The sequence below is a fragment of the Protopterus annectens genome, chromosome 3.part0 (assembly GCF_019279795.1).
Source record: "Protopterus annectens isolate FY-2018-M chromosome 3.part0, PAN1.0, whole genome shotgun sequence".
In the NCBI taxonomy this organism is placed as follows: Eukaryota; Metazoa; Chordata; order Ceratodontiformes; family Protopteridae; genus Protopterus; species Protopterus annectens.
In genome coordinates this window covers 215792862-215818942 of record NC_056731.1, presented here as the reverse complement: position 1 = coordinate 215818942, position 26081 = coordinate 215792862, and the positions used below count along the sequence as shown (strand labels likewise).

The window sequence follows — 26081 nt, the reverse complement described above, 5'->3', positions numbered from 1 at the left end:
AAACAAATGAACCTCTCTGCTCTCCACTCTTCTGTACAGGATGTTATATATATTGACCTAGCTACTAACAAAACCTTCTATAAAATCCCTTCCCAAACCATGTTACTAACTGTTGTTGTTGTTTGTCTTTCGGCTTTTCCTGGTTAGGGGTCGCCACAGTGGAACTCCGGTCCGCTAATGATTGGCAGTTGTTTTTTATGGTGTCGAGTTGCCAGCCCAACATGCAACCTTCAATAAAGGCATGCCCATTCAACGCATGTCTTTTGAACACCCACTCGACCGCGGGGAGGACATGCAGACTCCACACAGAAAGCACTCCCAATCCAAGCCGAGAATCGAACGGGAGAACCTCTTGCTGTGAGGCAACAACGCTACCACTGCACCACCAGGGAAATACCAAGGTTGTTAAACATCTTTCTTTGACATTGTGCAAAGTACATTACTTTGTGTTACTCAGTCCAGATAAGCTTTAAATGAAATGGAAAACGAAGGATCAATTTAATAGTTAGCATTTATAGTCTGAGTATCATTATTTCAGTGTCCATTTAACATAAACTATGTTTCTTGTTTTCTCTTTTGTTCTCTTTTGTTTCCAGGGATCGGCTTCTGGTTCCATCAAGTTTCTCATCCTTTTTGTGAATTCATTTATTATTATTGTCTTTTTTATCATTTTCTTCTGAAAAAGAGGAAATGCTTTAGTTGGCCTTTTCTCTCTCTTGCTTGGCCTGATTGTAGTCTTCCTCCTGGCACCAACTTTTAGGTTACTGTCTGTCTTCTAACCACTTCACTGCCATTCTTTGCTTCTTTTATTTAAATTTTCTAGTGCTTGTTCATGCTCAAGATATGTTTTTGTTCTCTTTAAAATATATATATTTTTTTTGCTCCCAGTGAGTAGAAAGCTCTGAACGCAGATGAGTATTGCAGTTTAAATCTAATTAGTAGTGGGATAAAAGCAGTTTGTCTACCACGTGTCTCTCTTGAATAATTGTTATACTCTACTATCCCCCACTTTATAAATTGTGACTTTTTTCCCAAAGTATTATCAGTATTCTCTCCTTAAATTAATAGGATTGAAACTTTACCATGATTGGTTGGGGTTGTCTTCTGGAGTTGTTTCATGCCATTCTGTGCACCCCATTAATCAAGACCTCTTCTGGAAAGTCTGCACACTCAGCCAAGCATTTCTCCATGAAACAACAGGTCTTCCTCTTCCTCCATTTGCTCTGGTATGTCAATAAACCTGATATTTTCTCTAAGAGATCTGTCTTCTAACTCTTTTTATTTTTTTGTGTCATTTTTTCGTCTTACATCGTTTATGGCTATTTTTGCTTTGTTGTCCTTTCGTTATTTTGTAGTTCCAAGACTGTATCAGATTGTACTGATTAAGTCTGTTTAATTTCCTTTAATTAGCAATATATCCTTATAGGCAGAGCTAATTTTAAGTACCCCTGAGTGTACTTGATCGATCTTCTGTTGCATAAGGGTAAAACACACATCTTGTGGTTCCTCCATTTTTTTCTATGTTTTGTGTCCGTTTCCTTTCTTTTCTCATATTCCCTTGTTATAGTGGAATGTTTCTGCCTTTTCCTCCTGTTTGCATAGAGTTTTCTTCTGGACTGCTTTTCTGGAGGACATAGGCTGCTGTTTAAATGTTTTAAGACTATGCTTCCTTTAGGTTACCAGTTTGTTAGTGTAGTTGGTGTGCCTGTCCAGCACATGGAACCTCTGCTGTTTACTTTGCCACCGTCATCCAGGCATTCAGATATTTGGTGACTGTAGATATTTCATCTTGTGGCCATGGCTGTGCATTGGTCTTCTCTTTGGAAGTAACTCCCTTAAATTATTTTTTGTTTTGCAATTGTCAGTTTGGGTCTTTGTAGCCTATGAGGCCAGTAATGTTCCCTTCCTAGAGAACCTTCCCCTCCACAGCCAAGGATATGGTCTTCTCTTTAGGTTGCTGCAGTCCTCAGTCTTCTAAGTGGTCATAAGTTGATTCATTGGCTCCTGCCTGCTTGGAATTCAACCCAACCCCAAACCTCATTCAGAGAGGGATTTGATATTAGATAAAACAGTTGCTTTCTTACTATATCAGTCGACCTCTGATGAGGACCCTCCTTGATGGGTCAAGAATCCCTTCTAAAAAACCCTCAAGGAGACTGGCACCTTTCCAGTCAGCCTTCGCTGTTGGATTTCTTTGTAAATTGATCAGGTATTGTACTTATCACCAATTTTGCTAATAAGTGATACACAGTTCCTCATTACTGTTCTTAATTTGTATGCTCATAGGAAAGGGGTGGACTGATGATCTCAGGAGTGAGTGAGCTTATGCAGTCTATATGCAATTGCACACACTGTCATTGTGGGTGCACATCTATCCCTGAGTTCAGAAAACCTACAGGAGAACAAAGATGTCAAATGTTGTCTGGTGAAAAGGATACATACAACCTTAAGAGCCGTCAAGGAATGTCCTTTTTGTAAAACAACTGTCACTATAAAAATATATCTGTTATTTAAAAAGAAAACCAGTGTAGTACATTAGTGGTGAAGCGGTCCTGTTACTTTGTGTTTAAAAAAATAAACTTTGAATTGTAGTTGAGAGAGACCTGGCTGGTAACTAAAGATGGAGCCACCACACCTATTCTGACACAGGGAACAGAAGTTGGAGAGCACTGGCAAAAATGTGGTACCTTGTGAAAACACTTAATATCCTGCAGTAATTTAGACGTGCTTATTTTCTTCCTAACATGCACCATTAGTACACATAATGCAAACTTCTTGTAGTTTCGTAGCATAATTTGATTATAGAACTGCATGGTCTGAGATGTACCTTTCTTTTTCATTTTTTCAAGATTGACATCTATGAAAACTTACACACACAGATCAGCAAGCTTGGCAACAGCAAGGTGCTTGATGGCTGGTTTAAAATAGATATTAAGCCCTTCAAAATGTCACTGCTAAATACAATCAGAAAGTGGAGCTGGATGTTTAAAGAACATCTGATGAGATACGTTACTGACAGGTAAGGCAATACTCTTTTTCATATGAACAAACAGTTTTAAAGCAACTAGATAAATTTAGTTAACTCACCTGAGGAACTGAAGAAACTTTGTGTAAACCACTGTTCATTTTATGACTGTGCCTTTCTCCAGTTGTGGGGTAGTAGCAAATGTCTTCAAATGTTATGTCCATTATTGCCTTTTTACTGAGCACCTCCCTTAAACTTTGTTAATATCCTGAGGTTAAATAAACTGTGCATTTTGTTTTCTTACTGCTCCCTTTCTTATCCCTGAACTCAATTGATGTACCCCCCCCCTACACACAGATGTATGTGTCACTACTGACTTTCTTACAGCATTACTACGGCCTAATTTGTTTTTTTTCTGTGTGCTTTGCTTTGAATATCCAAAGTATGGTACGTAATATTCAGCTGTCATGTTTTGTTTAAATTGTGTAGGTGAATAGGTCTTTTTGGACCCTTTTCAGCCACAACACAGGCCAGATATAGCTACATATATGAGAACAGTTTGGTGTAGCCAGTCAACCGATATGTTTTTGGGAAGTGGATAGATGTCAGAGTACCCAGAAAATAAAGTCAAACACTTGCAAGACTCATAACAGAAATCACAACTGAACCTCAGACACTGACACTGTACAGCACAGATCTTATCACTAAGCTATCATGCTGCCTTATTGGACACGGTTGTATGCTTAACAGCAGTTCATAACTTCATAAATAATACATTGTGGGAAAAAATTACTTCTAAACATAAAGTATTTCATTTCAAGTCAAGTCAGCACCAGTATTTTTCTTGACCTTTAAGTGCAGTTAGCTACCTTATAAGATTGTAATGTTAGCTGTTAGTAGAAAACTATGGTGTATTTTTGTTTTTATTTCCTGCTTCCATTTTAGACTAATAAAAACACAATCATGACTGTTATAAATCCATCCTACATCTCTGCTTACTTTTTACTACCTAATTGACTTCATCAGTTTTATGGATGCCCGAGAAAGATTGAATCTGTCTTGGTCTGGTCTATCCACTTCAACAATTACGACTGGATGCCACAGGTGCCAGTCAGCCCAGTGCAAGGAACTTTTTCATATTTAATCTCTTCCCTTTTACCCAGAGGGCCACATCTTCCATCCCTTGTCTCCTGACATTTACCATGACTCAAACAAGTTGCATAGGGAAATGGCCCTGGGCTTTTCTGTCTTGGCAGTCTGTTTTTTTGTATTTTTTTCCTTGCAGTTTTGATGTGCTTGATCATTGGGCAGTCTCTCCATGTGATTCATCACGTTTCCATTTTGATCACTCCAATTTTTTTTATAAAATTGTTAGTTTTTTACTGATTTCTTTCTAAACCCAGACTACACTCACGGATCTCTTATGTCTTAAAATGGTTGGTCACTTTGTGGCGCTTTTGTGACAGAAGTAGTGCTGTTTTCCTTTTGTTTGTTACTTTGCTTTCAGATTTGATAAGAATAAAACAAGTTGCATATGGTATCCACTCGACCACCAGTAGTAAAAAATCCAGAGTATGTAAAATGTAAAATAAATAATAACTACTGGTGATCACTCCAGGCAAGAAGGCAGGAGGATCCAATAAACCTGAAACTGTTTTTACTTCCATGGACTATTCTTTTTCGTTGGAATTGTTGAATTTGTTCGTGGTTTAAGGTCTGAATAGACTTGGTTGCTCTTTACTTGTTTGAATTTACGAGCGTTGCATCTGCCTTCTTGCCTGGAGTGATCACCAGTAGTTATTATTTATTTTACATTTTGCTTTCAGATTTGTTCAGTTGTGTGTGTTTTTGTGAACATATACATGCATACACTATTGTTGCAATGATGAGCTTTGGATATATAAAAAAAATGTCCTGTTTATGGGCATAAATGTCCTGTTTACGGGAGTATGACTGTGTGCTAAGATAGGCTTACTCTTGTATGTTGCATGTTTAGATGCAGAGCGCATGAATGCTGTGTCTGAGATTTGATGTGTTTGATTGCAGAATCATTGTAGATAGGGATGACAAACCAATTCTCAAATTCTTCAGGGAGTCATCATTCACCTGTAGTATAATGCTGCAGATTGTGCATCTAGGGCAGCAGGTACTAGAATTGCCATAAACTGCCACATCACGATTCATGATGTTTGCAAAGAATTTTATGTGCCCTTTGTAAATGCCCCTTTAGTAACACTAAACGTTTCAGGTCCATGGTCAGGAAAAAGCTAGGAAGGCAGTCGGAATTGAAGGTAAACTCTCAAAGCTGCTGCCATTCATTTTCAGACACCCCCACCACCATGCCCCTTTGCACAGAATCATTTGAGTCCATACCTGGTGAGGTATTAGCAGGGCCAGGAATAGCAAGAAAAGGACAGCAGTGTGGGAGGTACAAGGATGGCAGAGGTAACATCCAAAATAGATGTCTGCCAGAGGCAAAAAACACTGTACCCAACTATGGCGAGAGTGGTGGCTTGTCCAGAGAGGATTGAAACAGCAGTAGAATCCCTGAGGATTTGCCTAACAGCCTCACTCTGGAGGCAGTTGGGGGTTACCTGTCCTTTCATTTGTCTGCATGGATGGCCATCAAACTGGACAGAAAATGGATTCAGACCATGACATACAGAAGCTGCAAAATCACTTTCCACACACCTCCCAAGTCAAATTCCCTTCTGGAAGATGTCCCACCCTATCAAAAATGTGTAGTGCTAAAAGAGGTACAAATCCTCTTTCAAAAAAGAGCAATCTAGGAATTCCCTCCAGACCAGAGAGTGACTGGATGCTACTCCTGGTGTTTAATATTTTTTGGTTCCCCTTGGGAAATCATTTAACCAGCCCAGCCCTCAGTACCTCACTTCTACACCAGATCTCCAAGCTTGCCTCCTATTCTCCCCAGACTTACCTTGGTATTGCTGGGGCCAGTCATGAATCCCATGGGTATCCTGGGGTCTCATATGTCTTTTCATCTGTCCAGGAGGATGAGTTTCTTTATATGTGTTGAAGCTTGAGGTGAGGAAAGAGTCTAGCTGGACATTCCAAGACTTGGAAAAGGCATATGATATGATATGGTCTCCAGAATGCCAATTTGAGCAGTCCCACAGTCATTCAATGTCCTGGAAACATTGGTAGAATTTTTAGTGCAGGCTATCTACAGCATAATAGTTAATGTTTACCTAACAGATACAAGGTACAGGGTTTGAGTCTCACCTTTGAAGTGAAATTGGATGGGCTTAAAGTGGCCTGAAAGGCAGTTAGCCTAGTATTTATCTATGAACATGTACCCTACCCACTCCCTGCCCCATTTGCCACACTCATTGATTATGTCCAAGGGTAACTCCCCTCTTTGGTCTGTGCCTACCCTAAAGGAGAATCATCGAATGATGTCTCACCCAGATTGGCTTTCCCATCCCTCCCTGCAGCTTTGTTAGTCACCCAAGCAGCTAATCAAACCAGAGTCGACTGAGACGTAGTCAGGGCTTTATCCCTGTACGCCACCAGAGTGACTACCGCAGGTGTTTTTAGTCTCTAAATATACCAAATAGCACTGTTCCATTCTAGATCTCCTTGGCCTTGAGTCCTCAGGACTGTGTGAGCTCAATCCTCAAATCTCCTGTTGTATCAGGTAAGAGTCTCCAAAACCTGCACCCCCCCAATCTATCTGTGGGCAAACTCTTTCACTTTCCTGTCCCAGTAATGACTATCACCATGGATGTATCAGCCCTCGGATAGGAGAATCATTGACAAGGACATACAATTCAAGGTGTTTTATTTGAAGAAGACGCCAGTCTATATGTGGCTGACCTAGAGATGAGAATGACTTCTTCACCTTGAAGGCTTTTTAGCAATACCTCCCTCTGGATAGATGTGCCATCAATTACAGCTGCATGGCTATGATGTGATGTATAAACATGCAGAGGGGACCTCCTCCTTATCCTCTCTAGAATGAATGAATGTGGCTTTGTACAAGATGTCTGAACACTTCACTTCAGCTCTCTCAGTGGGAAAAAAGAAACTGAAAGACAAGGGCCAGGACTTCTGTCACTGACTAGTATGTATACTGCCTGGATGCCAGCAAAGAAGAAACTAAGAGTGCATGAAAGAAAATCAGCTAGAAAAGGCAAAAAGAAAACTCTGGCCAGGAAGAAACCTGCAGTTGTTTAAAAAAATAGTTCAAGCTTCAGCTTTGGTATAAGACATGACTTCCAGTAATTTAGAGGAAAAAATAAATCACAATAAGTCAAATATGCTCAGAACTGATTAAAATAAACAAACCACTGAAGGAATATATCAGTTCAAATGACAAAAGGCTGGAAAAAATGAAAGAACTTTTAAACAGATATTCAGATGAGCTGATAAAACTGCAAGAATCAGAGGATGAAATGCAGAAAAGCCTGGCTGAGTATGAGACTGCTCTTGAAGAGATGTTTCAAAAAATGGTAGAATTAGAAGAAAGTAAATACAGGGAAAACCTGAAATTTTCTGCTCTACCAGAGAAACTAAAAGGAACACACTGTGTTAATTTTATGAAGGCACAAATAAGCAATTGGGCTTGTATTTCACAGCAGTATCTATTAACTGAAAGGAAGTACGTTATGTGTATGCTCCAAACCTGGCCATGAGAAAACAGCTAAGGCCAGTATTAGTAAAATGAGATCCTACCAGCAGAAAGAGTTGATCTTGACAGAACTGTGGCAAAAATTTTGAGAATATAGAGTATTTATGGAAAATGATTATTCACTGTACACCAGGCAGAAGAAAGACAAATTTATTTCAGCAATCAGAGAATGTTGAGAGATGGGTGTGAGATCCAAGCTATTGTATCCAACTGTCTTCAGAATATTTTTTTTCCTGGAGTGTCAAAAGTCATTTTTTGATGCAGAACAGGTTAAGGGGAATACAAAAGTTTGCCCAACAAGGGGTGAGCTAGCAAACACTAGGGGACTCTTCTTCTAATTCTTCTGATGGTAAGGCTCACGGAGAGACTTTGCCAGTGAACACTTTCCATAGGTTCATAGATTTATACTAGGCTAATGACAGGCAGTGTCTTTACAAACATAGCCATGCAACCCAACCCAGTTTTGAGTTCCTTGGATGCCTATATGATGGAGTATGTTAACAAAGCGGTAGCTAACAGTTATGTTGGAGGGGGGCTATGTTAATTGAGGATTGATTTACTTACTGGTGACTTCTGTCCATCAGAGAAGGGGGATAGACTGGTGGTGTATTTGCAATCTCCCATCCAGTGGTCAAGGTTTCTTTTGAGTAGGATCATGGATGAAATCTGCTAAATGTAGACGGGGAGCTTATTCCATAGTGCAGGGAACTTTTGGTATATATATCTGTTCCTCCAGTAGGTTCTATTTATGTTGCAGGCAAAGCTCAAATCCTTGGATCTAGTGTTTCTGATGCTGTTTGTCTTGCAGATGTGTAAGTGATCCATCAGACCTGTAGCTGAGGATGCCTTATATGCTAGGCATAGATCTCCTGTTAGTTAACCTGTAAGAGACTGAGTACAGAGATTGTACCTTTAAGCAATCTGTGTAGAACAGGGCATCCATACCTTGGATTCTCCTGGTGAGGAAACTTTGAGAGGATATTCCAGCTGTTGCAAGTGCTTGGTTAGGTATATGCCAAGGGGGCATTGTACTCAATGATGGGGCTAATAAGGGCTGAATAGAGTGGCACTATTACTTCCTTGGACCTGGATGCCATATCCTTGCTTATGAGTTGGGTGACACAGAATACTTTTCTTACTATCTTGGCTACTTGTTGGTCAAACTGCAGATTACTTTCTACATATGTTCCCAGATCCCTAACTGTCAGGTCATCTCTTAGGGGTACTGAATAAAACTGCTTAAAATGACTTAAAAACAAGAAAACGTTATACCATCATCCAGTAAGTGCTTTCATCTGACATGAGACTTCTTCAGATTGAATGAAGCTTCAATTGACATCACATTTATACACTTCATTTAATTACATAATTAGATAATGCTTTATTCTTCTTCTTTTTAAAAATGCCTTAAACTCTTCCTTGTCATTTAGACCTGGAGGGCAGCATGCATCCAAACTAACTTGCCATACATACTCCTTCCAGTCCAGTTCTTCCTCTGCATTAAATAAGATCTCATAAGTAATAACTTGATGCAAAACAATAGTTTCAATATCCGTTTTGCAATTACCATTGTTGTAATGTTTACTAAGGGTATTTTTATCATCTTTCACTTGACAAGTTGGTCTCATTAGGCCAGCTCTATTTTTTCAGGAGAGACATGAGATGGTACTCGTACTGACTAGGGGAAATTTAGCCAGGGCAGTGGAGAGCTTCCCTTCAGTAAGTACAGCAGGATCTTGTACATCTATCTGTGCTACCACCAACTCTGGCCGATTGGAAATTGGTTTTAATGTCTCATCTGAAGGAAAGCACACATAGAGATGCAACCCCACCCCAGTGCTGAATGACTGTCAGCAGAGGAAATTTAATCCAGTCACTTAGATGCGAAAAGAACCCATAGTCTTCTGATCTTCCAGCACCAAAGGCAAGTGTGCTGCTTGTTGATTGCTTATAAATAAAAACGTCTGTATTGAAAGCAAAGCAGAGCAAGTCCAGGATTTGTTGGGTTATTTGTATTTAACTGGTGTAGAGCACTGATCTCCATAGATCTTTTTCACTCTCAGCCTGGGAACAGTGTCTGGTTAAATGGCTCACTTGGAGTCACACAGGCCAATGGACAGTGAGCGAATCAGACCCCTGACCACAGAATCAGTTTGTTAACAGCTCATAGCCTTAATCCTTTGCATCAGTTACCCAGGATAATTTTTATAAGCCCATTTTGGCCCTGACAAGCATGGTTTTCCCTGTTTTGGCCTCATCCCCTTCCAGACTCCCTGTGTCTGAGGTCCTTCAGGACCCTGTTGACGCACATATCCCACCTGGACCTTCACTCCTTCAGGTTAATTGATGAAACTACATTTTATAGCATTTAATTTGAGCCCGTTTTTAGTACATCAGTAGTTTACTAGGGAGAACTCATTCTGAGTTTGGGTGTCATAAGTTGACTTAACAGTCTTCAGTTTGCAATCTACAAACTGTTAAGCAAAGGTCTTGTCTCTCCAGTTGGATATCTCAGAAGAAAAGGCAGAAAAGGAGAAGTCCTTGCATCAGCCCTGAGGGACAATAACGATCACTTAAATACTTTCTGATGTGGCACTTGCAACATGCACTGTGCGGGTTTTTTTCTTTTTTAACAAGTTTGCTATCCAGTTTTTATATGATGTCAGCTTGGGGAACAGCCTTGACCAGATCAAGATACACCATGTGTACTGCATGAACAATGTCTACAGCCTCATTAACACTTTTAGAAAGGTTTAACGGCTTCTGTAGATAGGATGTACCCTTCACAAAGCCAAAATGTTGGACTTCATCTAAGATTCTTGATGTTGAAATTTATGAGGCCAGTTATAATATGTTTCATGGCTTTTTAGATAAGGCTTGTAAGGATTAAAGGTCTGATATTATCTGGCTGGACTCAAAGCCCACGTTTATGGAGGGATATCACCACTGCAGTGCACCAGTAGCTATACTTAAAGTTTTAAGGATCCTGTCTAAAAAAGCATGTTTAACACTGTTAATTAAACAGCCAGGTGTGTTGTCAGCACCCACACGGGAAGTATTTTTGGCCTTAGCACTTTTCAGTAAATGATCTTTAGAGATTACTAGGCAATGTAGGGCACTATTTCTTAGCTGTATAACACAGATAAATAAGAATTTATAGTTATCTTTGGTTTCAGAGGCAAGTGCAAGTTCATGGATCTCTTCACTAGTTCTGAGAGCTTTCTTTATTTTTTGTAATGATTTGTTATCCTTGATAAGAGGGGATTTTGAATCTACTAAATAATTTAAAAAGTTTCTTTCTTTTATTGTAAAGTTTATTTTTGGTGATTTGTTTTTGAATTTTCAGTGATATTTGGTTCTGGTAATGACTACTAGCACTGAACCTTTTTCTAGAAGGATGTAAACTTTATAGTAAAGCTTGCTGCAGTATCAAGGTCAGAGGAGGTGCAGTCAGAAGTGAAGTTTGGTGTTTTCTCATATTGTAGGTTGAGGGTTGGCATATTTGTAGTCTTTAAATTCAGTTGGATTTGCTGAGGGAGCTTTTGGGAGTTTAAAGAAGAAGTCACAAGTTTGTGATCAAACTTGACAGGGGAATGGAATACCACAAGAGTGTGCAAGAGGCAGCCATATTAATAAGAATCTGGTCAAGAATGCTGTGTCATCTAGTAAATTAATTTTCCAACTGTTCAAGAGAGTTTTTAAGTTTAGGAGTTTTGGGTCATATCCTACATTGAAGGGTAGTTAGAAATAATGGAGTTCTTGCTAATAGAGAAATCATTTAGAACACTGAGGAATCTTGCTTGTTCATCAGGAGACAAAAAGGTGTTCTGTAACAAGTTATTAGTTGACAATTAATCCTATCTGTAGTGATCTGAAGTTGAGTGAGTTCACTTTGTTTGTTTGTCCCTAGGCGTCTGCCTGGAGGTAGTATGTTCCTTGTCAGATATGGAGACTCTACCACATTTACCACTGGTTCTGAAGGCATGAAAAGTTCAGAACACCTTTATAATGGGAATGCTCTGTTTATATTTAAACCAAGTCTCAGTAATTCTACAGGTGTGCCTCAAGATCAGGCAATAGATTGAAGACTTTTAACATTGAAAAGAGACATTTTTATGGGATCCAGTTTAGAAACTGATGAGTTAGTTACACTGAAATTTCCAACTGGACTCTGCCTAAAAAGTCACTGAGAGGCATCAGTGGAAGCCTTGGAATGAGAATGCAGGCCATACTTAGTAAGCAAGACTGTTGAACATCTGGTTCCATGGTGAGACATAGTGGATCTCCCAATTTTAAAATCCAGTTATCTTTCCCTTGTATTTAGGCATCATCTGAGGTGAAGGATGGATTCCACTCAGGACTAGTGTCTTTCCTGAATTTTATCATGCATGGGAAATTCTGACATATCTTTATTCTTGTCCCTCAAGGTTTTCTGTATCAAGTTGTTCACATTTACCACATCATAGCCATATTTGTCAAGTGGTAGAGTCCCTGGCACTCTTACACCAGAGATCCTGGTGTCTGAAAGATAACTCATTCCATGTCCAGTCCTGTGAGTGATGAGACAGTGTGCCTGACTATAGTTACTTGTCACTAAAACATTTCTGTAGCTGTTGTGATTTAAAGTGACAAATAAGAAGTGTTTTTTTCTTCAAGGAATGTATGCTTAAAGGGAATAAGTGGACTGAATTTTGCTGAGAATTGATCTTATTTCTAGTGAAGGATTGTGTTGAAGCTAAACAAAGCTCACAGGGCATGTGTGTAGGTCAGAGGGAAGCCTCCTGATTAATTACTTTCACCAGATGGAATTGTTAGAGTTGAGTGTAAGATCTTATCTATGAGCATGAGGCAACGTTTGTACAGTGTCTTAGGAGACCTAATGCTAAAAGAGTGCTGACAGAGGTGAAACTAGCAGACTGACCTTCAATCCTGTCCAGTGCTTAGGTGTTTGAAAGAGAAAAGTAAGTGCAGCAGAGAATAAATGTAATTATGGTAGAATTCATAAAATACACTGAAGGTTCACCAGTAATTGGTAGCCTTGGCCCAGATGTTGCAGATTTTAAAAGTAAGATGGAAATAGGGGTTGATGCACACTAAGCACATAGGAAGATATGAAAGAGAGGTTATTTCAAGCTTTAGCTGTTAGAGGAGAAACTTCTCAACTTGATGTAGTGCTCATTAGTAGGAACAGATGAGATGAGATTGGATGTGGCTTCAAACAAATTTATAGTAAGGGCAGGCAGCTCAGGAGCAACCAAGTTGGACAGAGCAACATGGATTAGCTTGATGGGCACTCAATATTCTGAGTCTGTGGAATTCAGTGGGAGTGTAAATGTATTTAAATAGCTTAAGGCAAGAGATTACAAAAATAATACTTTAGTGCTTACTAACAACAGCCAATGAATGAGGAACGGAAGGAAATTATGTGGTTAAATTAATATAAGGGTTGGACAACAAGAAATTCACTGGGTTTAAAAAAACAGCAAGAACAGTGTGAGAGGTTAGAAACATTATTCAGACACTTAGCTCTCTTGTTGAGAGTACTGGAACTGATTTAAGGAGATCAGAACTCCTGAACTAGCCTGGTTTGCATTCCTTTCTCAAGAAAGAAAACAATTTAATTCCAACAGTTAGACCACCTAAATGGAAACTTGCAGTGCTAATGATTATTAGAATTGCTGACTTAAGCTTAAGTCATAGCTTGCCTGACTTGGTGGAGTGATATTTACTGTAAAAAACAAAAACAAAACAAAAAAACTCCAAATAAGTGTATCCACAAACTGGGGGGGCACTTCAGCCACCAGGATTCTTTATTCCATGCGCTTTACTTTTATGTATTTTGGGCAATATAGTCCTTCTGAGGACTCGCACCTTTTATAAATTACTCTTTATTCAGGATTGTGATGACTAATTATTCAGTTAAAGATACAAAACACAATTGTCTTATTAAATCATATCCTTCATTACAAATTTTGAAATATATTGATAAACAATTCTAGCACCACTATTAAGTTACACCACTATTAAGTTATTAATATTTGTACAACATATGTATAAATACAAGCAAACTTTATTTATTGACATTTGATTACTGGGGATAGTCCGACTGGATAGGAGCCCATTTTCAGCAGAGGTCTGGTGAGAAAAGCTCCAAAGTATTACAGAACATTTTAATACCAGTAATTTTACAGTCTTCAAAAATAATACAAAAACAACTACAATATAAGTAATTATACCAAATTAGACATAATATGAAAACATTGTTTACACGAGCTAAATGAGGAATTAAACCCGCACATAAGGCAGCTGTTTAATCTCAGCCTTACCACAGGATACGTGCCCAAGGAGTGGTGTACGGCAACTGTGGTCCCACTCCACAAAGGCGGTGCCTCTATGGACCCTGGTAATTACCGCCCCATAAGCTTAACAAGTCTAGTCTGCAAAGCTATGGGGAGGATCATAATGGAGCTCATAAACAAAGATATAGGGGACTTGCAGACATTGGACCCGACCCAGTTTGGCTTCGTCAAGGGAAGATCATGCCTTTTGAACTTGGTCGACTTCTTCAAAACAGTCACCAAGGCCATTGATGAGGGAAAGGCAGTCCATACAGCCTACCTTGACCTTGCAAAGGCTTTCGACACAATACCCCACTCGGGTATTGTAGAATAACTTACCAGCTTAAATGTAAACCCATATGTCACAAGATGGGTTGCAAACTGGCTTAAGGACAGAACCCACAGGGTTAGAGTTGCTGGCGCTATGTCAGACTCCAAGCCGGTCACAAGTGGTGTCCCACAGGGCTCGGTCCTTGGCCCCTATTGTTCGGCATCTACTTCTCAGAAGTACAGGCCAACATGGGAGGACTTTGGCTGACAAAGTTTGCAGACGACTGCAAACTGGGCGCCATAGTGGAAAGTGCATTGGACACGGATATCCTTCAGAAGGGACACACGGAAACAGATAGCTGGTGCCAGAGCCATGGCCTGAAGTTAAACGCCAAAAAATGTATAGTCATACCCTTCGGGAAAAACAAGGTAACCCCAAGCTACCATATAGGTGGCAATCCACTAAGCACAGAAGAGGTTATCAGGGACCTGGGGACCCAGGTTGACAGTGGCCTTTCTTTTGACACTCACGTTGCTAAAGTGGTTAGAAAGACCTTCTACATTGCCCACCTGATCATGAAGGGATTCACATCCAGATCTAGTGAGGTCATTGTTCCCTGTACTCTTCACTTATCAGACCAATGATCGAGTACAATGCCCCATTCGGGATGTATCTCACCCGACATCTGCAGCAATTGGAGAGACCCCAAAAGTTCCTCACCAAAAGGATAAAGGGACTCCAAAATCTGTCATATGCTGCCAGATTGAAGAAACTCCAGCTCTATTCAGTCGCATACCGTCTGCTCAGAGGTGACATGTGCCTGACATGCAAGGCCATGTCCAACCCGGAATTAATGGACATGCTCCACCTCAAAAAATCCAAATCCACCAAAACCACTAGAGCAAGCGACTTAAACCTTAGCACGGATATAAATAGGACGTACTGGAGGGATAGATTTATCACTCAGAGACTCCCTATGCTGTGGAATAAAATCCCGGTCCATGTGAGGCAGAGCACCTCGCTGGCTCTGTTCAAGAGAAATCTTGACCTGTGGATGGGAGATCGTAGGTTTACCGCGGGAATCATCTCTGTGTCACTGCTGGACAGAGGCACAACAAACTAATGGGCACAGTATTTTTTCATATAAGGGGTGGCGTAAGCCACAAAAATTTGGGCTAGGCTTATAAATGCCTTAGGGCAGATAGCCTAGTATAAACCTATGAACCTATGAACCTATTGGTTAAGAATTAGATACAAGTTACTATTAAGAGAAACTTTATCCAATTTATATAAAAATTAAAGGTAAGTTAGTATAATACAAGCATGAATTGCAATATGAAGTGAGAGGAGAAGCAGGCTTATGGTATATTTAGAGAGAAAGTTTGGGAGAGAAATTGATAGAATTAAGGAAGCGAGTGAAGAAGGGAGGGTAAGGAGGTATAAGATATAAATAGTACTTGCTCATATTTAAGAATATAGTTTGTCCTGATGATGAGACAGATTTTGGCTAGCAAGTCTATCAGAATGTTTTTGAAGGATGGAAGGGAGGGTATTGACCTGATTGTAAGGTGTTTCAGGACTTAAAAACACAGTATGAGTACACACAATGCCCAGCAGATGTGATAAGTTTGTGGACAGACAGGAGTGTTTGGTCATTGAAACATGGTGTAAAATGGTAATGTAATTGCTATGTATACTGCAAATTCTTCTTAAGAAACTGTACTTGTATTACTTCACAGTCCCAGTACTACTATAAATTATTACTATTTATGCAATAAATTATGTATGGATATAGAAGTATTTAAACCATATGTTGCAGCTGTGTCATACTGCAAAATTAAAACTGGCCCTTTTCCACCTTCTTGCATGGCTGTTTCCCTGTATACCTCATGATAGAAGACAATTTTTGGAGGGGGAAAATAGTATAAAGTGCCTTTATGCTACTTTATGAACATCAGCAAAATGTCTTGAAATTAAACTGTTCAGGTCCATTCATTAATATCTTTAATGCATTCCTGTTTGCAAGTTGTTATAGTCCTTGTTTTGCCTGTATAAAGTACATCCAATCAGTACTCACTGGTGAGCAAACTGCAATTCCTGAATTGCAAGTGGCTAGTATTTTAATCTCAGAATTATTGCCATTTATTTATTGATGTCCTTCTACCAGTGCCACTCACCAGGCTAATCCATACCAAGAGAATTTGTCAGGGTACAGCTATATATAAACAGTTTCTCCCGTGAAAGCTTCCAAACCTGTATACATTTACCTTACACAACTTATAAATGAAAAAGAAAAAAAATGTACCTCTGATTGTCTACCGTAAGAAATGTTAATCACTAGCATGATGTCCTGTTGTGTGTATATGTGCTATATGTATGTTTGTTAATCACCAGCATGTTGTCCTGATGTGTATATATGCCATATGTATGTATGTTCTACTTATTTTTACTCTCATGTAATTTATTATAATGTGGAGCTTTTCTCCCCGGACCTCCACTGAAAATGGACCTGTTTCCAGTCGGACTTTCCCGGTAAACAAATGTAAAATAAAATAAATAAAAAAAAAATTATATTCATATGCTCATATTCATTACATATGGGAGTTCGCCTCCGGCTGTCCAGCATACAGAAGACTACATGCTACTGCTAGGTAAGTGAAACGCTACACATCCTGTCTTGTACATCAGTCATAAAGGGACATCGGGTGTAAAACAGATGTCAGCACGCACCAACCTCACAACTTTTCTGCCGCCTGTCCGATCACCTGCTCCAGATCTTCACTCGGCAGGTTAGTGTTGATCTGTGGTTCAGATAAGTATCCCGTTGGGATTTTTCTTTCTATTTCTTGTTGTGTGGTGCTTTAATGTTAGCTAGGAAGGGCAAGTGTCAGTGTGGAAGGCAGATTCCACATAAGGATGCCCACAACCTTTGTTTATTCTCTCTAGGCCCAGATCACGACCATGCCACCTGTGATATTTGTAAATCGTTCATTCCCAAAACTCTAATTAGCCATCTAGCTTCCCATAAATTGTCATTGGAGAACCAGCATTTTAAGCGCCTAGCATGGGAAATGGAGGTGACATCAGGTCCCATGGACGAGCCACAAATTAAAAAGGCCAAAACATCTCGGCCTGATCTACCAGTGCGCCCTCTCTCTCAGGCATGCCTCCCAAGGCTGATGTAGGCCTGGAGGTAGTTCTGGAGTTTTTGGATGTCCCTTCAGTTGGTACCACGGGGGAAGCCCTGCAGGAGTTTGCCATCATGTCCAAGAGGGAAGTGCAGGCATCTGATTTGGGTGAAAAGGGGGAACCATGCCACATTATTTGAGGGTCCTCAGGGTGTCACTAAAATCACTGTCCATGTGCTTACTAATGTAGTCAAATGTAGGCCGATGTTGGGTCCTTCCACATTCCATCACATGGAAACTCCCAGGAAGAAAAAAGTGAAGACTAAACACCCCCCTGACTGGCAGGCTTTTTCCCAAAGCCTTTTCGATGCCTTCATGACCCTGAGCCAGTCCTTACCTTCCTCCTTCCTATTGCAGTCCTTTTCTCCCTTTACTGCATTCAAAAGAACAGCTGCAGATTCCTCCTTGGATGAGGAGGAATCCTCTGATGTTGACTCATTGGCAAACTCCACCCTGATAGCTTCATGCTTAGGGTACGCCTCCCCAGAAGAGGAATCCAGTGGTATAGATTCCCCTGGGGAGGATACTTCCTTTGGAGAAACTATCCAAAAAAATGAAATAATTTTTCAAATGTTGCTGCTGCCAAGTCTAAGATATTCAAAAGAGGTATTATGACCTCTTGCAGATGGATTCTCCAGCACCATCTGCTATTCCCCCAGTCCTGCCTGCGTACCTGGATGCATTTCCTGCTGCTTCCAAATGTCCAGATTCACAACCTCCTGCTCCCAAGTGTCCAGACCGGTTCTATAAGATACCCAATGATGCAAAATTCCTGTTTAAAGCTCTGTCTGCAGACCCAGCTACCATTTCCATCTCAGCTGACAAGGTCTTCAAGTTATTGCCCTCTAATTCCTTACTGCCCTCTGATAAAGAGAGCAAGGTTATGGAGACACTGGGGAAGAAGGTTTACACCTCTGCTACCCTGGCCTTCACGGCAATTAATTATCAGACTTGTACTACCAAATACTCTCTGTGTCTCCTTGCTGATGCAGGGAAACTCCTTTTTGAGCTTTCAGATTCTCCTGCCAAGGCAAAACTCACTGCCATTCTTAATTCCTCTGCACAGGTTACGAGGCATTCCATCAAGTGCAGTTATGATGCTGCAGATGCCTCTGGTAGAGCAGCGGCCTCTGGGTCAGTTTTAAGGAGATATTCTTGGCTGAAGTTACAACCCCTCCCAGATGACTTTATGGCCAAACTCATGGATGCTCCTCTGGATACTAAAACTTTGTTTGGCAGCTCAGCTGCAGAACTATTCAAATCCTTATAGGAGAAAGGTAAGGAGCTGCAGAATCTGAAGCATATCCTGGTTTCTTCTGTTCCCAGGTTCCAAAGGAACTATCCTACAAAGACAGCCTTTATTAGGAAACTTGTCATGCCCCATTCTTCAAAAACCGAAAGAGGACCTAAGAAACAACCTCGTTCTAAATCCACCTCATCCACTCCTGTTCAGAAGCGTCCCTTTCAGTCCCAGTCTAAACCTGGTATCTTGTGACTACCTGCCTCTAGGGCCATCCAGTCACCTGCCCCTTCATCTTTCTCTTTCTGTTGTGTCTTGGAATCAGATCACCCAGGACTCGTGGGTCCTCTCCATCATTTAGAGAGGACATTTCAGGGTTTGGGAAACTTATCTCTCCTTCAGAGGTATCCCATAACCACCAAAGGATCAAATGGCCCTCTTCCCTTATGTAATTTCAGATCTTCCTTCTCAGGGAAATATTCAAGAGGTCCCTTATGCTCAAAAAGGGGAAAGGTTTCTACTCCAGGATGTTTTTGGTTCCATGAAAGGATGGCTCCTGGATACCCATTCTGGACCTTTCCCACCTAAATGCCTTTCTGAAAGTCCCATTGTTCCAGATGCTGACTTTGCTCTTTCTTCTTCCTCTAATTCTTTTCCAAGTTTCATGGTGTCATTGAACATCAAAGACACTTATCTTGACATGCCCATTCACCCTCAGTTCAGGAAGTTTCTACATTTTTCTGTTGCTTCCAGTCATTTCCAGATGTTCATCGTGTTTTACTGTTGCAGTCCTTACAAATGGGTTATCTCGCTTCCGGTAGCCTGCAGTCGGCCAGAATACCAAGGTCCTTGGTATATGATGTTGGCTGCCTCTGGATTAAGCCTGATGCCAGGACATCAGGTATAAAGGCAGGCAGCCAACATCATTTCCTCAGTCTTTCTTGTCGTGGAGCCCAAAACAGAAGCAATTCACACGAGGGCCGGTCGGCCGATTACCTTCTTTTTGTATTCCGACTTCTAAAGTTGAAGACATCCTCAGATAAGTACACCATTGGGGACCCTTTTTTCTTGCTTTAATGAATGTCAGAGAAAATTAATAACTGTCTTGCCAGTGGAAAACAGATTGCGGATCGTGATTTTCATTCTTACTGTATTACTTGTTTCGGCCTTGAGCATACCATATGCCGTAGAGCTAGAATTTTGTATAAGCACTTCGGAGTTTGGCCTGAGTTTGTTGGTATGGCGTCCTCTGATCTCCCGACTTTGGATGTGCCTAAGAAGTGCAAGGATAAGGACCACGACAGGCCTAGGGTTAAATTAACCGACGACATCCCTGTTAAGTTGGTTGTCGGTCCAGCGGCAGCCAGTGAGGCACTTTCCTTGCCCCTGCAGTCCACAGATGTTCAGCAGCAGGCGTCTTCGGAGGCCTTTCCTGAGTCCTCCATTTCTCAGGCTTCTACCTTACCTTCTGACCCTCCACCAGTTGTCACCGCTGATGGATCCAGCACCGGTAGGCAAGCACCGACTTCTGAGGCCTCTTTTCTCCGCATGGAGACCAGATCCAGACCGACGACCTCGGCCCACATTCTGCGGTGGCTTTGGCTTCCTGAATCCCTCCAGCTTTCTAGTAAGCCTCTCTGCAGAAAAAGCTACTACTAAACAGGCATTGGCCTCTCCTCAATTACCTCAGGCTCAGATGGTTAAGATGGCTAGTGATCCCTTAACTCTTATCAGGGGCTCTCAGCCTCCTCCTTCTAAGAGGGCTAGGGAATCGTCCCCAGATGTTTTGTCTGCCTCAGACTCAGAAGTTTCTAGCAACTCTGCTGTTGAATAAGGACATTCTCAGCTTTTTTCTGGTTTTGAGGACTCTGATGCTGAAGACTCCAGCCCTTCTGCCCCCCCCCCCCCCAGAAGATTTCTCGTTTGGGGATATTCTGAATACCCTCAGGGAGCATTTTAGATGGGAAAGTCAGGATTTCCCTCAGTCTAAGAAGCATATTAGGGAGTTCTTGGATTTGCTTCAGCATAAGCCTTTGGCTATTCCTCCAGTTTTGGAAGTTGTTGATGATGTTTTCATGGAGAATTCTTTGACTCCTAATTCTGTTCCTCCTACTGCCAGAAAGCCTGACAGGTATTATAGAGTTCCTGATTCTCATCAGTTCCTTTTCAAGAATCCTACTGCTGATCCAGAGATTATTTCTCAGGGCCCTAAGAGTGTTAAAGCCATGGTTGCTAAAAATCCTGTTCCTTCTGACAGGGAATCTAGGGCCTTAGATAGATGGGTTAAAAAGGTTTATACTTATTCCTCCCTGCTATTAGGTTTGTTAATTGTCTCTTTCATATGCTTAAGTATCAGCAGCATACTTTGGAGGCTATCAAGGCTAAAATATCTGGTGTTCCTTCCCTGATGGAGAATAAGGACATGCAAGACTTATTGAATTCTGCCACTCTGGTTACTAAACATTCTCTACATTGTGATTTTGACACTTTAGAGGCTTCTTGCAGAGCAGCAGCCACTGGTTCTGTTATCAGAAGACATGCTTGGCTCAGGGAACAGCCCCTTTCTGAACCTGTAAAGTCTAAATTACTGGGCGTGCCTTTGCATAAGGACAATCTTTTTGGGAGCAAAGCAGAAGAGGTGTTGAAGAAGCTGGAGGATAAGGCTAAATCAATGCAAACTGTTAAAGACTTTCTGCAAGTTCAGCCTCCTCGTTTTAGCAGGCATTACCCTTCTAAGAGTTGGACTTTCCCTGACCCTAGTAAACAGGGTCGTACTAGATCCAGGGGCTACAGGTCTTCCATGGGACAGACTTCCACCCCTAACAAGACTAAACACGAGCAGGTTTCATTTTCTGAATCTGGGATTTCTAACCAGACTTCCCAAAGCAAACATTCTCAATGACTCCGGCTTTCCCCTGCTTGCCTTTGTGGGCCCAGGGTTTCCTTTGGTGAGAAGGTTAGCCATTTTTGCAGATGTCTGGCACACTATCACAGATGACAAATGGGTGCTAAAAATAGTATCCCAAGGCTACAAATTCTCCTTTCACACCTTCCCAGTCCTCCAAGGATACCCAGATATTCTCCCACTTCAAAGGGCAGAAGCAGAAAAACAAGTTTCTTCCTTGCTAAACCTGGGAGCAATAGAGCCAGTTCCTGCACTACATATAGGCCAGGGTTATTACTCAAGACTTTTCCTGGTTCTGAAAAAAGGGGGCACCTGGTGCCCTATTCTGGATTTGTCCATTCTATACACCTTTCTGGTGATTCCCAAATTCAAAATGCTCACCCTTCAGCAGTTTTTGCTAATGCTGGCCAAGAATTCCTGGCTGGTGACTTTGGGCCTAAAAGAAGCTTACTTGCACATCCCTATAAGAGAAAGCTGCAGGCAGTTCCTTCATTTCAGACCGGGGAACAGACACTTCCAATTCTCTGCACTGCCCTTTAGCTTATCTACTGCTCCCAGAGTTCTTACAAAATGTCTAGCTCCAGTCATTGCCTTTTGCAAGTAAAGAAACATTCAAATTTACCCTTACGTGGATGATTGCAAACACTCCAGAGCAACTTCTAAAGGATTTGGACTTTGTAAAGAATCTTCTCACCTCTTTGGGCTACACCGTCAACGAAAATAAGTCAAAATTGGTAACCACCAGGGAGATTTTATTCCTGGGAGCGAGTCTGAACACAGCCGCCCAGATGGTATCCCTCCCTCAAGAGAAACAGATGGATCTTTCGAATTACTTCAAGGACTTGGCAAGCATGACCCAGCTCTCTGCAAGGCAATTCCTGCAAGCCCTGGTGTTCATGGCTTCATGTATTCTAATGATTCCATATGCAAGACTGCATATGAGAAAAATACAATGGTACCTCAAAAACCTTTGGTGTCAACACACTCAGGATTTAGACTTGATTCTTCCTCTGGTTCCCTGCCTGTAGACAGAGTTCCTTTGGTGGGCAACAGCCTGTGCACAGAACAAAGGCCTACCTTTCTGTCCACCTCCTGCCAGCCAGACTCTCACCACAGATGCCTTGGACTATGGTTGGGGAGCACATCTAGAGGGCACATACATTCAGGGAACTTGGACCTATCAACAAGCTCAACTGCACATAAATCTGAAGGAAATGATGGCAGTTCAGCAGGCTTTGGTGGTTTTCAAGCATCTTCTCTGTCCTGGTACTCTTCTAGTCAGGACAGACAACACTACAACCATGTGGTACATCAACAAGCAAGGAGGGACTCACTCTTACCCCCTTTGCAGACAAAGCATGAGACTATGGTCCATAATAGCATCTTTGGGCATTCATCTGATAGACCTTTTTAATTCTAAGAAGGCTCAAAACTTTGGCAGAGCAATTGAGCAGGCAGGTCCTGGATCCCCATGAGTGGCAACTAAACAAGACCATCTTCCATCGCATCATTCAGAGTTGGGGCAGTCCTCAGGTGGATCTCTTTTCTTCTCCGACCAACCACCTTCTTCCAACCTTTTGCACCAGGGATCATCATGTCAAAGCTTGGAAAATGGATGCTCTGTCCTTACCCTGGACACAGCTATCGATCTATGCATTACCTCCTCTGCCTCTTCTTCCCAGAGTACTGTTAAAGATAAGGGACGAAAAACCAAGGGCCATCATCATAGCTCCAGACTGGCCAGGCAGCATTGGTATCCACTTCTTCGCAGTCTCTCCCAGTCTCAGTCTTGGCATCTTCCCCTGATACCAAATCTCTTGGCTCAGGATGGAGGAAAGATTCTGCATCCTCACCTTCAGATTCTGCATTTGACTGCCTGACTCATAATTTAAACCTTTCTCAACAGGTAATTGAGGTCCTTCGTGAGGCCAGGAGGCCTAATACTACGAAATCTTATGCGGATAAGTGGAAATGATTCTCCATTTGGATGCAGACTAGAGGAGAAGACCCATCTCAACCTACTCTTCCTCTAATTCTTGATTACCCGGCAGGTTTACTTAATGGCAGACTTTCCTTCTCTTCTATCAAGATTCATGCTTCAGCTATTTCTGCTCACTGTTCCTTTGAACAACCCATTTTCTCTCATCCCCTGATGAAACAGTTACTCAGGGGAGTTAGCAATTTAAAGCCTCCCAGAAGGTCACCTTTTCCTGCTTGGGATCTTAATTTTGTGCTTGAGAAACTTACTCTGCCTCCCTTTGAGCCTGCTGCCTCAGCAGATTTGAAGTTTCTGTCATGGAAAACTGCATTTCTTTTGGTCATTACTTCTGCTAGAAGAGTATCTGAGCTGCAGGCGTTAATGGCAGTAGAGCCTTTTATCACTTTCTATGTGGATCGGGTTTCTCTTCGACTAATCCTTTTTTAATGCCTAAGGTGGTTTCTGGCCTGACTCTTAACCAGTCTATCCACCTACTTGCCTTTTTTCCTAATCCTGAGAATAGAGGAGAAAGTTTGCTGCATTCTCTGGATGTGCATAGGCAACTTAGATTTTACCTGGATAGGACTAAACCTTTCCAAAAGTCAGATCAGTTGTTGGTCAGCTTTGCTCCTGGAGTCCAGGGCAAAGCTATTTCTAAACAGACTGTTTCTAAGTGGATTGCTCATTGTATTCACTTTTGTTACTTACAGCATGGCAAGGTTCCTCCTCAGGGCATTAGGACACATTCTACTAGAGCTACCTCTACCTCAGCAGCTTTTCTTAGAGGTGTACCTACTAAGGACATCCTGGAAGCAGCTACCTGGACCTCTATCCACACTTTCACCAAACATTACAATTTGCCCTTGTTTTCCAAGTCCAGGACTGGTTTTGCCACTGCAGTGTTGCAGGGCATTCTTACCAACCATTGATCAGTGGTATTCTTCCTTCCTTTTTGTTTTTTTCCTGGGCTTTGGGAATCAACCCATTTGTAAGGACTGCATCAGTGAAACACGATGGACATAGTACAGTTGTGTACACTTAACATAAATGTAGAAGTTCGAGTGTATTCACTGTTGCAGTCCTGGTTCCCCCCCCTCCATCCCCCTTTTTTCCTAGCGCACAGACTGGATTTTTTCTTTACCTGGTCTTACTTTTGTTGGGGGCTCCTGACAGTTATGGCAAGAAAAACTGAGGAAATGAAGTTGGCTGCCTGCCTTTATACCTGACTTCCTGATGTCAGGCTTAATCCGGAGGCAGCCGACACCATATACCAAGGACTTTGGTATTCTGGCCGACTGCCGGCTACCGGGAGCCAGATAACCTATTTGTAAGGACTGCAACAGTGTATACACTCGGACATCTACATTTATGGTAAGTGTACACAACTGTACTTTCTGTGCTTTGTCCCTTGGTCTCTCTATGGCACCAAGGGTCTTCACAAAATTATTGCTATTTATTTACTGTTGGGTTTCCTTCCTAACAGTCTTACATATGTTAAATCTGGTTCATCATAAAATCACATTTCTACTTGTTTGGAACTGTGCATCTTCTGTTTTGCTCCCATGAAAGAAAAAAAAAATGATTGAACTTTGAAGTTTTTACCTACAGAATAAAAGTTTCTCAAAGTTATTAAAAGTACTTCCCTTAACAGTGGGTCCAACATCATTATTCTCTTTCTTTTTATACATTGTACTGTTGTGACATAAAATAATAGCTGTGTTATACTTACGCTGAGATTGTCCTCAGGCATATCAGGGGTCTTAAAAACTGGCCATTAGCCATCTTCCTGGTCTGTATACATGAAAAGTAGAAGCTGTAGAAGTGGCATTCTTTTAGGACTGCAAATGTTACACAATTCCATCATCATGAGCCTGCATTTACCGTCTGCTGTAACTCAAGCACCTGTATTGATGCTAGTCTGAGTTACCTAACCTGTCAGGGTCTATGTTTCAGTCTTCTTGGTGTTTGACATCTTTATGGAAAGTAGGACATCATTCTACAACTGACTAATCAAGCAGTTCCTCTTAAATGCATTACACATGACCCCTGCAGAAGGAAACCAACTTTCCACTGGGTCCTGAATTTATCAAAGGTGTCTGTAGCTTCTCTTGAACTAGTTTCTTCAGCAGAGCTCAGATTTTGTCTTATCAAGGACTTTGTTTATAACCATTACCTCCATCAGGAGAATTTCTTGAGTTCTAGGCTTTCATATGCAGATAGATCAATTCTGTTTTCTTTTTCTTATCTTGTCTCATTAAGAACAGTGTCTGCTTTTAACAAAAAGAAAATGAACAAACACCCAGGGAAAGACACAGTAGACTTTGGATTTTTTCTTGTTTTTAACCTCTACTTTTTGCCATAAAGTTTAACCCTGATCTGAAGTTGAGGGAAATTATCCTGTAATCACCACCTTGAATCATCAGTTATTTCACCTTACCTGGATCTAATTAACCTAAATATAAGCTTTTGTTGGGTGGGCCTCCCTATTCCGGGAAGTATTATCTGTTTGCAGTGAGTCATTTTTGAGGCCTCAATTCCCACA

At 41.3% G+C, this 26081-nt stretch overlaps 1 protein-coding gene across 1 annotated transcript in view; it reads left to right on the top strand.

Moving 5' to 3' along the window:
• The window catches only part of DNAH11 (dynein axonemal heavy chain 11), a 4606558-nt gene that overhangs the window by 786405 nt on the left and 3794072 nt on the right, over positions 1-26081 (top strand). The window contains exon 17 of the mRNA XM_044065542.1: positions 2850-3019. Coding sequence (XP_043921477.1) covers positions 2850-3019 — 170 coding nt within the window. The remainder of the gene's footprint in view (positions 1-2849; positions 3020-26081) is intronic.